Below are 14,401 nucleotides of genomic sequence, written 5' to 3' on the forward strand. Positions count from 1 at the left end.
TTAACAACCAAAGAGAATGCTTCCCATCAGGAGAAGACATTCCCACAGCACTGGCTCCTCCCCCTGAAGGAGAGACTCAGCAAACCCAGGTCAAAAATTTTATTCTCATTGCTTGCTACCTTACAAAAGAACCTAAGAAAGTACAGTCGTGAACCTGGCATAGGAAGCTTTCTAGAAAAGAATGTAATACCAAAGTCTCTGAAGCAGAGATGAGAGGGCTTTTAGCTGCTGCAGTTCAGAGGAAGGGATTTCTAAGAACCCAAACAGAAACAGCTGCTAATCTTTATCAAACTGTTAGAAGACTTTATCAAAATTCTGATCACTGTGCAAAAAGGAAAGCCCATCAGGAGGGATGTCCAAACTCATCCAGGACAAAACACAAAAAGATTACAGGAGTTTCTGACATGTCTTAAGGTGCAGCAGACTTTAGAATCTTCATTTTGGTGAAATTTTGCTTCTTTTCTTAAATACACCAATAATGCAATCAGCATAAATGCAGTATCAAATATGATCTCATGATTTTTTCTACTTAATGTCTGGTAACCTGTTACTCCCTGTCAACTACAGTAACACAAAAGAAATATTACACTAGGAAACAACAAGAATTGAACTACAGAAAAGTATAACCAAGCACCTATGCTTATTTAGAGACTGGAAGCTGTAACAACCTCCCCAAATTCAATACTGCTTTTAAAATCTAATTTTAATTTATTTATGAGATAGGATTTTTATGACGCAACTGATGGGTTTTATCCATGTGACTGTGAAGAATTATAGTTTTGTGAACTCATCTTTTAGAATATCTGAACAAAACCTGGAGTGCAATTACTTTGAAATACAAAATGCAGCACAATTTCCCAAGAAAAATGCAACGCACTAATGGCAGACTTAATGAAAGCTACTTAGATTATGTATCACTTACAGATTAACATATTCAGTTAGTTTTTAATAATTTGTATAAACAGAAAACTTCAGAAATAAGCAATGACTTTGACATCTCCCTTCCAGATGCTGATTTTATTCTGACGCTGTATCCTGCACTCCAGTATCTTCAATTAAGTAGATCCGGTAACATTTACACTACATGGTAATGAAAAAAAGTCTGCATCTTCTTAGGCTGATTTCAGAGTGAACTTAGTGACTACGAACTACAGAAATGCTGAGTTTAAAACCTTACCAAGATTTATTACTTATACATGCCATTTCTTTATCAAGATTTAAATCCATTATAGAGAAGTGACATCCCAGAACAAAATAAAGTCATTACTGGGTAAGTAATTTTATAAAATCTCCCATCCATCTAACAAGTACAATCAAGGGCATACGCTACTTGCAAGTTGTATTTCATTTTCTAATCCTAATCTACAGATTAAAAAAAATTAGACTTCTTACCAAATTGCTATGTTTTAGTTATTTTCCACACCTGCTAACATGAGCAGGTTTCTGTGCTACTCTACATATAGCACAACCTGGGATAAATGGGATAATTTGAGTTCATGGTACACAATAGCACCAAAAATACAGTAAATGCCATTAAAACAATATGCCTCTTCTTTTAAACATGTTTTTCATTCAATTAGTATTTCATTCTTTAAAAAATTTATAAAAGAAAGTAATTTTTTCTAGATAGGTGGAAACATTGCAACATGTCATTGCAATTTCTCAAGATAGAGGAATTTCTTCCCCTTATCTTAAAACACCTCTGAACACACACACACACACACACCTCTCTCATCTATACTAAACTGGAGGTTGCAAAGCTGCTTTTTCTTGGGAAAGCTATATGAAATACCAGTTTCATCTGTTACATCACACTACAAAATGCAGACCTAATGAAAGCTTGTATACACAAAACACAAAATACCTAATTCTCACATTGTTCTACTGCATAGAAACACAATCATTTATATTTTACACTATCTCGTTTCATCTTCTGGTATTAGTGACTGTAATCTTCTGCAAGATTACTAATAACTATACCTGTACCTCCATTTTTAAGGAAATAAAACCCCTATAACACATTCTTAGAAAAGAATGCTAATATACTAGTTATAATCACATATTCTGTCATTTAATTAATTGGCTACATAAAATTAGAAGTCAGCAAACTATTCACTCTTAATAGTATTCTTCTATTAGTTTCCTCTTGAGGGAACTTTTGCAGGGAGATGGGTAATGGGGAGAAAGGGAAAGGAGCTGGATAAGAACTTAAAAGGTAAGAGAAAAAGGTTACTTACCTATAACTGTAGTTTTGAGAGTTTTGCTCCGGCAGATTCACACTCTTGGGATGTGTGTCTCTGCTGCTATGGGCTTGGAACGAACTAAAAAAAGAAGGGCCCACAGCAGGCATCCAAATGCCCCCTAACTGATCCAATTATTGGAAATAAAGTTATTACAGCTTCACTTCTTCCTAATTCAAAGAATCCACAGTAAGATTCCAAAGAAGTGGGTAAAATGGATCCTCAGAGATAAAATATATAGGGGAAAAAAACCACAGATACGAGCAGTTTTACCTCATTTAAAAAATGCTTATAATGCTTTTAAGTTTAAAAAAAAAATAGCCTCCCAATGAAATGGTTAGTGATTAATCATTTCATTACTCTTCTCAAACCCCAGAGAACAGTGCCTTTTAGAAGTAAAGGTAGAACTCCTTAATCTCTTAGTCTGTTTTAAAAGAGCTGCAGTATATAAAAGTGTCTTTGAAGTAGCCTAAAGTCTAACACACAGTACTATGTATGAAAGAGCTCAAATTAAAATTTAGCAAATATGAATAAAATAAAAAACTGAAGCAATTTGAAAAAGTCTCTGAAAAAAGATAAGTTACTTTTTGGGTTTGGGGTTTTTTTTTCCCCCAAGTAATTTTTAAGGTAATCTTCCTTATCCCCCTTCCTAGAAGAGCCAGAGCTGTGTTTAACATTAGTATCTTAAACATATTTTTGAATCATAGTATTTGGTTTTTTTTCGGAAAAGCATGAAAGATCTTAAGGTATAAACCTTGAACCTGAAAATTAATTCAGTAGCAGGTCTAAAACCTGCTAGGAAAGGTTTAGACTGTAAGTGACCATCTAGCTTTGAACTCTACTTGACTACAAAGAAAAATAACCCTCTTGTATCTGGACAGCCTGTATCTGGAAAGCATGAGTTAACGCAAAGAGCTGTGGTTACCAGAGTGAAATTTCTCCCTCAGCATCACCCGCCTCCCAAGAAAGGAAGAAGATTCTTGAGAAGAACAGAAGTTCCTGGGATATAATTTTCTAATACTCACTAGGATTTCCTGTACTTTCTTGGACTAGTCAAGAATGTGAACAAAGCACAACCCCAGTTAAGTGAACAAAACAAGTTCAGAGCATACACATCTACTTGTTTCAAAAGTATTCAGCAGCACCAAGCAGTACAGGAAATCTGACTATTGATGGTGATTAGAAGAGAAGAAATTGTGCGTGATTACATTTCTAAAGAAATTACATCATGAAAATATCATAATGCACCTAAACATAGGATGGTTCACTTGGTGATTGCTGTGGGTAAAGATAATCACTTTCTGTATCGGCTCTTCCGAATCATTTTTTTTCCAACTCAGATAATGTGAGTCATGATAAAGAATAGCTGGATCTATCTGTAATACCATAGATCCTTTCAAAAGAGAAGATATGATCTGGTATTGGTTGACATCTTGTATCTGATAAGGGTATAGAGGTCATTGTGAGGGGGGACAATGGGAACTGAAGGCTTGAATGTCATGTTCCATGGATTTATTTACTTGTTCTGAGGCTATTAAACATAATTGATGTATTAGAATGTAACTTTTGATGCCAAGTGCCTTGATGTCCAAAATCTCCAACTATTCCTCTCATTAACAGATATAAATTACTTGCAAATACAGAGAGACTTCCTTGGTGGGAGGCAGGAAGATAAGATGGACTCCTTCCACATAGAGGACAAGGACGAAACACAACTCTCAAACTTCACACCTCTCTATCATGATGAAAAGACCATATAATCCACTTGATCCAAGATCCAAACAGACCAAAAGAACAGTATTATAGAAACAGAGCTCTGAAAAGCACTCATATATGAGGTAAAAGGTCTATATTGTAAACCACTCCTTATGCATACCTGACATACTTTAGGTCTAATATGCCAGACTTTGCATTAGTGACTTTTGCACTCAGAATTCCTTTTTCAGAAAGTAAAAGCATGACAATCAGGTTGCTGAAAGATACGCTGCTTTTCAAAGAAGACAAACTGTATTAGCTCCTCCTCTGAAACAGAGACTGTCTCCCACTTTGAGAGACTTTGTTTGGTGGAAGCTGAACGTTTTAATAGTTTTGTTAGAATTAACAACTTACTACAGAAAGTATTTTAATTACCTAGGGCTCCAATCCCCATTTCCCACCTGTACCAAACATTATAAAAGGACCTCAGCATTAACCAAAAAAAAAAAAAAAAAAAAAAAGGCCTTAGCAGTTGTGTCAGTTGTGTAATTTTCAGCAAGACAGACACACACATGAGTGCGCACGCCAATCTGTCTCCTCTGGAGCATAGAGTTCCACCATACTACTGGTTCCAAGTCTCAGAAAGAACATGCTATATCCAACCAAAGCCTTACTGTTAAAAGAAAGCATCTGAAAACCTTTGATGAAGCATAGTACTATTGAGATTTCATGTCTTTGTAAAAAGGACAGAAGAGACCCCTAATCTTCTATCAAAACTTGTGAGTACAATTCTGCTTAAAGTAATTTATGGAAGACAATAACAGGTGCCTACACAGTGTAGTAGTGACTGTAATATGTATTCCCATGCCTGGATTACAAAAGCAGCAAAGATGCTTTCATGCAGATTTTAGCATGTGCTAGCACCTTGAGAAAGTTCTCTAGAATGATGCTTGCTATTGTAAGCATCAGCTAGCACCATGCATTCCTGTTCTAATTAGACCAAGTACTTGCTACAGGCACACTGTTTTCTTAACATAACGTGATCTGAAGTTACAGTATACATACTAAAATGCACAAACACCAGGTTTTTGCATAAATACAGTAAACAGCTTTGCAAAAAATGAATGACATATTTAGGAGTTATTTGATATATTTCTACCAGACATATTCCCATGGGAACAATGGAAGAAGCTTCCTCCTGCAGCCAAACCAAACCAACAGCATAACTGTAACAATCCCAGAGTCTTACCAACTTGTAGACATACTACAAACTTAAAAGCAACAGCAAAAGCATTACCAAAAAGAAAGAACCATATTTCTCCAAGGTAACAGCTTTTCAGGAAATCTGTCCCAAGACTGCTAAAAAGCCTTCCACTCAATACTATTCATTCACTGGTGAAACCTCAGCAGCCAAAGTGAAAAGAACTGCTGTCCTAGCTTATGGGCAACTTACCACCAGTGAATAAACAGTGATTATTTGTCCCAATATGGGGCAGTGATTCTTGCACCCGACTCATAGCAACTGCAGGAACTCAGGAAGAACTTAGACCTGCCAGAGGATGCAGGTAGAAGGGAAGCGTAAGGCTGGAATCCTTTTTTGGGAAGATGGTTATTGAGCAGTGGTGAAGGGCAGAGATCACATTCTATAAATATCACTCCTTTCCTCAGAAGAAACAAATCACAGCGGGCCTGTGGCTATGTATTTACAGTAAACAAACTTTGTAACTAATGCTCAACATTTCCTGAAAGCTAGAACAAAAGAGAAAGTGTGTTTCAGTCTTGCTGTAAGTGTTGGAAGACTGCTGTGCACTATCAAAAATACAATGTATTTTTCCAGATGCTTCTCACCTAAAATGTGCTAGAGATTCTACTTGAAGCGTGTGGATATAAAAGCGGCTTTTGAAGTATTAGGAGACAAACCACAAGCTCTCCATCAATAAATTTAAAATTAGTAGAAGATACTTAAGCAAATTAACAAAACCCCCATTTCATTAAAGTAAAATTAGACAGTAAAGATCTCGAGGTGAGCACACATTTTCTCCATATATTCACAAACAAGTCACCTAAAAAGATTTGATTTAGTTGCCAAATAAGAAGTATCTAAGAAGTTAAACCCTTTAGTAATTTCAACAACCACATCTACAAACACATGCACACATGAACTCTTTCTCTCCTTGATGCCCCCCCTCCTTCCCAGCATCTTTAGAAACAGGAAAAAAATTATCTTTGAATAGGGAGAAAAATTGTGCTTTTTCTGCCGGTTAAAGACCCAAACTGTATGAAAATTCAATTGCGTTGACACAAGTATGTCCAAAACTGACCATTTTCACCTATGAACTTCCAAAATCAGAATTTGCATTGTATTCCACTCTACAATATTTTTCTTAGCAGCACCTAATAAATTAGCATTATACTATAAAAGATTTTTTTTCTCAGAAGCTAAACACAATACAGAGGAAGCTTCTGGAAAATATTTTTGTTAAAATATTGCTATCTTATTTATAAAATACATTTTATCTTCAAGATTTACATCAGGGTTTTGCATCTACTTTTGGGACTTCTGAAGCCTAAGACCTTCAAACCAGTTAACAACAGAAAAACCAAACCAAAACAAAAAACCCAAGAAGGATAGATTCAATGAAATCAGTTAAGACAACCAGTACTTCTACTGAAATGAAAACATTTCTGAGGCTCACCTGGTTCTGTGCTAGAGACCGTACAGACATATGGTAGTTCTCTAAAGCTTGTAATACCTACATAATAATGAATATCCAGCTGAACAAACATTAGAGACAACATAGTAGTGTAAGTTACCCAATCATTACACTGCCCTTAAAAGAACAGATGTGATTTTAATCTAACACCTCCTTTACATTATGTTCAAATGTGGGTACAAATACAAACAGGATAAAAGAGTTTTCCTGCATTTTCTTAAATTAGGCAACATGGGTAGTTAATAATTCAACTACCAAAATTTATTACAAATTTTGACTTATGGTACTGCTGGGATTTTAGGAACTATAAACAACGTCAATTGTACTTCATTCAGTCTCATGGTTCAAAATAAGAGTAGCTTAAAAAGGATTCTCAAACAGGAGAACTTCACTTTCCATTCATTAAGACCCCAAATAAAGAATACTGAATATTACAAATACGCATATATGAGATATTACAGTTCATTGTTGGAGGGGAATGGAGATGAACGTCACAGAAGAACCTACACTGAGTAAACAGAATTGAACTATGTGACAATGACAGGAGGTTTTTATGTGTGTATATATATATATATATAAAAATATATATATATATATGGGGTTTATATGCATATATATATTTATATAATATATATAGTGTATACAAACACACAATCCTTTTACCTTTATCTTGCACTTCTTTTGAAAATCGCTCCCTTTCAATAGCTGATTCACGTTCTATCCGCTCAATTTCAGCCAATGCATCCAATTCTACTTCATCATATGACGTTATAGTTCCTTGTTGCGAAACCTGTTGCTGTGTCTGTACCACAGGAGTTTGAGGTTGTTTTGCAGCAACTGAAGTGTTCTGTTGTAAAACAGGCACTTGTTGTGCCTGAAGGAAAGCTGTCTGTTCGTGCTGCGGCAAACACTGAGCAGCGTTTAGAGGGCGGTTAACATCCTGTGGAGTAACGGGTGTTTTAGAAGTCTGTCCTGGGTACTGCACATTAAAAGGAATATCACCCTCTGACACACTGCTGTTTTCCAAACCAGAAAGCATATCATCCTGCTGGTCCATATCCGAAGATCTTACACGAGAGAGTCTTAATGTAAGCTTAGTGGAGTCCTTGGAAGGAGAACTAATGATATCATACATTGCAGCTTTTTCAGTCTGGTCTTTTTCATCCTTGCCTAACTTCATTTTCTTTTGTTTCTTTTGCTTTCTTTCTGGAGAATCTAACAATATGTCTGGGGGAACATCTCTAGGTGATGAATAAGGTGGAGGCTGAGACTGTTGGATTAAAGGTTGTCTTGATCCTAGAATAATAATTCAGAAAAACTGAACAGTTATGTTGTTTCATGTTTATATAAAAACATATAACCTACATAATTTTAATGTGTATTTCTACATATATCTGTGTTCACAAAAGGTCCAAATAAGATTGGCAGGAAGCACACCATTCCTAGATCAAGATGTAATCCAGACAGCTGCAGTGAATTTCCTGGGAATTTTAGCAGTCCACTGCAGGTAGAGAAGTGATCACTTCAGAAAAGATGGAACAAAAAAAAACAACCCCACCACCAAAAAAGAATAAATAAAAATAGTACCTGCAGGTTCAGAATATCAACTATTAGAAAATGGTCAATGAAAGTAAGTTGGCTATAGAAAAAGAAAAGATCAAAAAGATTCTTAATAAGGTCCAGTGATGAAGAGTTCACGATCAGTGTATAGGCATTAGCTGTTTCAGCCACACTTTTTTAATTTTAAATTTTTTTTAAAAAATTCAAAACATACACAACCTCTTTAACTTTGATTCTGACAATACATGTTAAACTCTTTTTCCTTTCTTTCTTTTTATTTATGTTTTTATTTTAATTTAGGTAAACTTATTCCAATATTCCCCAATCACTACTATCTAGAAAACACTTACTGTCTTAAGGCTTTTTCTACCAGCCCCCCCTGCCCCCCCCTTTTTTTTTAAGTGTGAATATTTACTTCTGTATGTACTTATCCCAGGCATTAAGTGTATCTAGAGAAATTATTAAAATAAGATATTTTTAAACATTCTCCAATTAATCACATACAAATTAAACCAACTCCCTGTAACTGTCAGCCCAGAAAAAAGCTTTGAATAACACAGAAGCTTTTCAACCTGTCTCAATTAGACATTTGAGCTATCATTTCTGGCTTAAAAAGGAATACTGGAGGGAGAAGGGGGTGAAAGGCCTATTGGCTGGACCAATAGGGTCAGCCCCATCATTAAAGCAAACATTTATCAGATTCCACTGGAGAACACTGATCTTCAGAAAGCAGTGACTGACATTATTATTAGTCATTCTGTTTCAGGATATCATAGGTCAGTACCTCTAAGAATAAAAAACTAACTGGGATACAGGTCCCCATGTGCTTCAGTCAAGAAGCACCACTATCCAAGAAAGCAGCTTTATTCTGCAGCTTAAATTTCTACCAGATATTTTAAAAAATACTAAGAATCATTAAGCAATGTACTGACCTGCAGATGAAAAAGAATGGATACCTCTAGCAAAGCTTCGGCTCACATGAAAGGTGAGCCTTTACTGATGACTTTTTTGCACAGACTGCTATACTTACTTTCTCTCCCTAGTACATTCTGTGATAAGTCCTGTAACTTCTGTATGTAGAGAGCAGAATATGAAATGGGTTTCATCTTACTCCATCTTGACCACCAGCAACAACTCCATATTCTGCCAATAATGCCCATAAATGCTGGGAAGCCCTGTTTTAACTCATCCTGATTTTCAGAATCTTTCCACTAATCCACTTGCCCTCCTCAAATTAGATACCACACTCAACCACCAGTACTGAAGTCCTGGCTACACCCTATGAAGAACTCTCACTTGCTTTTCACCAACACAATTACTGTCTCTTTTGCTAATTTACAAGACTGTCTTAGCGTAATGTACAGCAGAAATCATTAGCTACTGATTTTTTTTATGGTAATGACTACCACTCAGGAAATACAAGATGCATTTTCATTTCTACAAACACTAGAGGCAGCTCAAAACTTCTCAAAGAGATCTTACTGATATCTTACTCTTGAATTATCTCTTAAACGAATACTTCTGAATTGCAACAATGGAACATTTTATTGTTTTTCACAGTTACCCTTCAAATAGATGACACAGATATGATTCTCTATTGTCCTAAACTTCTACGTAAATATGACAAGATTATTCTGATTTGGTATTTGTCATGCTGAAAAATAACACTGCAGCAATGGATAAGGTGGTGGTTTTATCTTTGGGTAGACTTGAGGAGGTCAGAAGGATTTCAATGCATTCCATTGAACATACTTAGAATCCAGCAGTAAATGAAGAAACAAAAGTAAAGTTTTTCCTCTCCTAGGCAGCACTACAAATAGGTATTTCAAAGTATCTTCCTCCTGAAGGAAATTCCTGAGAAGTGTTGACAGCAAGGCCTATAAGCTGCATTTTAAGAGTACACGTTCTGGCAATAACTTCACATATTTCTGAGGTTAATGATGGTTAAGCCTCTGGCAACAAGGAGGCCTAGAAGCTACAATGCCTATGTATTGAGGTGAAAAGAAATTGAAAAAGATGAACTGGAACAGTTTCACTCTACCACAGACATTAGCAGTTTTGAACAAGTATCACATTCTGTTTCATGCTTAGAGTTCTAACAAAACATCACCCATTACATGGAGAGATTTGTGCCTATTACTACTGAAGTCAGTCTGGAGTATTTCCTATGGGAGAAGGCTTAAGCCATTGTATGTCTGAGAACAAAGCTCTTACAAGACTTGTTGATAACAGAAGAAATATTTTTGTGGAAAGAATACACAGACAGTTATAGCCTGTTTGCTGAACTAGTAGAGATTCCAAGATTTAAAAGGTTTGTTCTACAAAATGCTGTCAATGTAGCAAATAAATAATACGATGCTCTTCAGAAATGATCTTTGGGAATGAACTGAATTTCAGAATATTCTTTGAGAACACAGAAATACATCAGCTTTTGAGTCTAATTCTAGGGCTGTACAGTAATTCAGGAGGAAAAAAAGTATCTGTTTCTGTAGTTGATCTTCCATAATACCAGGAAAAGAACTGTGCAATCTCTTTTTATATAGCACGCATATGTAGAACTTGTGAGACAAAGAGATTCTCTACCGATTTGGGGAAGTCATTGTATCATTACTGAAGTGCAAATACTGATGGTCAACCAGGTAACGTTGAATGTAGCTAAGAAGCAGGGAACATCAATACAAAATAAGGCCTCTACAGAGAACAAATACACCCACCAACAATACCTCCACGGTCTTCCACTAACAGCCATCCTGACCACACATGACAATCCCGGGACTGGTTCTTTATATTAACTGGTTTCTGTACCATTTCCTAGTGGTAGATGGCACTGAGTATGGGAGAAGTTTTATCAATGGCTGTAGCCATTTTCAACCACTTTTTTTATATGACTCGTGACTGATTTCTTCTCAAATCCTTTATAGTGCAAGCAACTATAAAATGCACTGCACTGACAATGACTTAGCCTTCTTAAAAATGTGAAATTTCAAACACATTTTTTGTTTGTTTAGCCCTGGAATGACTTCACTTGCTCACTGTGCATCAGTAACTTGGGCTGCAAAGAATTAGCTTCTGTCCAGGAGACTGCACACACCACTGGCATGCCCATGTTATGGTTTTGTCTGCGCACTTTCTAAGTGCGCCACAGTACTTGCATCTTATTTAAGTATTCATGTTACTTTCTCTGATCATCTCCTAGCATTTTCAGAGAAAAGGCCACTTGCCTTTCAAAGCTGATGCACCAACACTGATCATGCTCTCTGTTGTGATCCACATGGTTAAACAACAGCTATTAAGGTTACCAGGAACTTCAGATTTAGACATCTTACAGAATTTTAAAGAATTATTAGCTTTCCACTTGTACAATAACACTTCCAAAGAGTCGTTCAAAACAGTTTCTCCATATTCCTTTAACACCCTGGCAGGTAAAGGTTCCCAGATGTTGACAGAGAGTCTTTCACTATCCTACATTCTCTTTTGCCAGAGGTATCATTCTATATGCATGAAAGCTGGAAAAAAACTGATAGTGAACAAATGAAGACTAATGTCTAATACTTGGTTCATAACACATTGGAGAGAAAGCTCAGGAGTGCCACACCTTTTTAAATCCATAGCAAAGTAATCCTTGAGACTCCAGGAACATTATTTAAGTGGGTACCAAATTACTGTACAAACCTGGACACAGCATTCCAGACCTTTTACTAGAAAAGTCTTTAGAAAGACAGGCTGTAAGGAATGCATATGTGCTACGTGTGGATTATTAGATTTCACATCTAAGTAACTATACTGTAAATAAGTTCCTAAAAATAGAAGCTGGAGAAGAAGAGAACCAGAGCATCCATACTCCATTCATACTGATTTTTGTCTGTTGGAAATGCTAAGAACCTGCATATAACAGAACCTGAGGAATACACTACTGCCAAACAATTTAAAATACTGCAGTTACAAAATGTAAATAGAAGCGTTTCATTTTGTAATACAGGAGTCCTCAAACGTTTTAAACAGGGGCCGGCTCATGGATGAAGTGGCAGGCAGCCATCTGCGGCTGCTTGGTTCCCCTCCACAACCCCCGGCGGGGGTGGGGCGGGGGGGTCTGTAAATACCAGGGGCGGATTGAGGACCCTGGGGGCTGTATCTGGCCCGCGGGCTGTAGTTTGAGGACCCCTGGTTTAATATGATCCTATTTATCACTTCCACATAAATGGGTTAGTTTCATGAAAATGGGATCGGACAAATTCAGCATGGAACTCTGGTTAAACCAATGTCAGAATTGTTAATAATCATCTTGAGAATCTGTACCTCCAGCAGACTCAAAAAGAGAAAAACAGTCCCTTCAAAAGGATGGCAAAGGACAGCCCAGAGTATTACAAATCATCTGTATGATTTAAATACATACTCAAAGAACAATTTCTCTATAAGGACTGAGATAATAAAGAGGCAGTATTCCAAAGTGAGTTTGTTAAGAATAAATATCATCAAATCAAAATAATTTTATTCCACAAAACAGCAGGTCTTGTGGATTGAAGAGAACCGAATGCTGTATCTGGACTTTAGCATGGCTTTCTATATAGCTTCTCATAACAATTTCACTAACAAGCTGAGGAAGTATGATCTAAACAAAAACACTGTAAGTTTTCAGTATACCCTACTGCAAAACTGTTCATAAACACATAGGTGAACAAGTGCAGCTTTCCAGAGCACTGTCTTAAGAACAGTAGTTTCAAGTACTTGTCATTAATAACTTCTCATGTAACAGCATTAGAGAGTATTTTATTAATCTAAACATCACAACAGTTTTTGGTGTTAAGTCTCTGAGAGAGAGGCCCACAACTGCTTTTAAAAACAGAATCAAAAATCATAATCTTCATGACTAATTTGATTAACTTTTTGAAACAAAAGAACTTCAGTGAGAAGAAGCACACATCTTTTATTCATCTGAGAAAGAGAAATTATAACAACACAAGATGAAGATAGATAAGCTCTATGGACAGACAGCAATATGTTTAAAACAACTTGCAGTATACATCTAAGTTATCAACAAAGAGCAGATATACTCTCGTATACAACAGCAGTATCATGCAAAGCTGTCTACAGTACTTCTCTGACTACTCATCCTTCTAAGTCTTCAAATAGAGTTGTATCTACAACGTAGGACAGTGCAACATCAAGACAAATGCAGAACAATTAGGATTCAGATAAAAACATCAAAGACAAGTGGAAGCTGAGAAACTATGATTGAGTTATGTAAAGATGAAAGAAACTGTGCTGGTCAGCCTGTGGAAGATTAGATTAGTGCAAGACATGATAATGCTATTTGATACCTAAATGACCACAAAAAAAAAAAAAAAAAGTATGTGAATTGTTTTTCTTGTCTATTGGAAAGAAGTCAAGAAGTGTCACTTCTAACTGCAACAAAAATGATTCAGGCTCAGCATTACGTGAAAAGCTTTCTAGCACTAAGAATCTGAACAGGTTGTATGGCAAGAGTGATGAAGCTCCATCATTACTGACATTTTAACAAAAAAAGCCCCAAGTTGTTTTTTTTTTTTTTTAAATTATTGGGAGTGATACTGTTGGAAGTTATTGGGAATGATACTGATACACATTATTCAACATGAGAGCTGAATCCCATCTTCTGATGGGAAGCCCTCCAAGTCCTTTCCTGCTGTATTTTCTAAAATCACAGAATCTTCCCCTGGGAATCCTCCCTAAGTTTTGTACTAGATGCAAAGGAAATATTACTTATTTTGATTAACAGACAATTTTGACATTTGTTTCAAAGAGCTTAACTTAATTTAAAATTCAAGGTTAAAGAGACAGCATATGAGATAAAGAAGAACATACGTTTGGGAGGTTTTTAGGGACACATATTCACTGTCCACATATTCTTTCATTAGTTTTCAGGGAAAAGTCCCATCGCTTTCTTCAGAGCTTCAAACGGCTTATGAAAAACTCAGCTTTGGCTGTTCTAGCTTAGAACTGCAGTATTCAGAAGCATCCTTGTGTAAAAAGTTAAGACTTGAAGGAAGCAACAAGAATTAAAGTTTATTTTGGCCCTGTCAGAAAAAAAATCTTTGATTAAATTTCTTCCACCTTCCTTTTGAAAGACAGAGGGTAAGACAATATTTTTCTTAAAGGTTAAGTACCTTTAAGAGCACGAAAGTCTGCACTACAGATTTGAGAAGATTCCCAATT

General features: G+C 36.2%; 1 protein-coding gene across 8 annotated transcripts in view; it reads right to left on the reverse strand.

Annotated features, from left to right (window-relative positions):
- NIPBL (NIPBL cohesin loading factor) overlaps positions 1–14,401 on the reverse strand; it is a 152,472-nt gene that overhangs the window by 67,548 nt on the left and 70,523 nt on the right. For 6 of the 8 annotated variants that reach the window (XM_055790415.1, XM_055790414.1, XM_005230399.4 and 3 more), the window contains one exon: positions 7,313–7,945. The exons of the other annotated variants lie outside the window; for them this stretch is intronic. In XM_055790415.1, the coding sequence (XP_055646390.1) occupies positions 7,313–7,945 (633 nt within the window). The remainder of the gene's footprint in view (positions 1–7,312; positions 7,946–14,401) is intronic. 8 annotated transcript variants of the gene reach the window in all.

This window comes from Falco peregrinus, chromosome Z, assembly GCF_023634155.1.
Source record: "Falco peregrinus isolate bFalPer1 chromosome Z, bFalPer1.pri, whole genome shotgun sequence".
Lineage (NCBI taxonomy): Eukaryota > Metazoa > Chordata > Aves > Falconiformes > Falconidae > Falco > Falco peregrinus.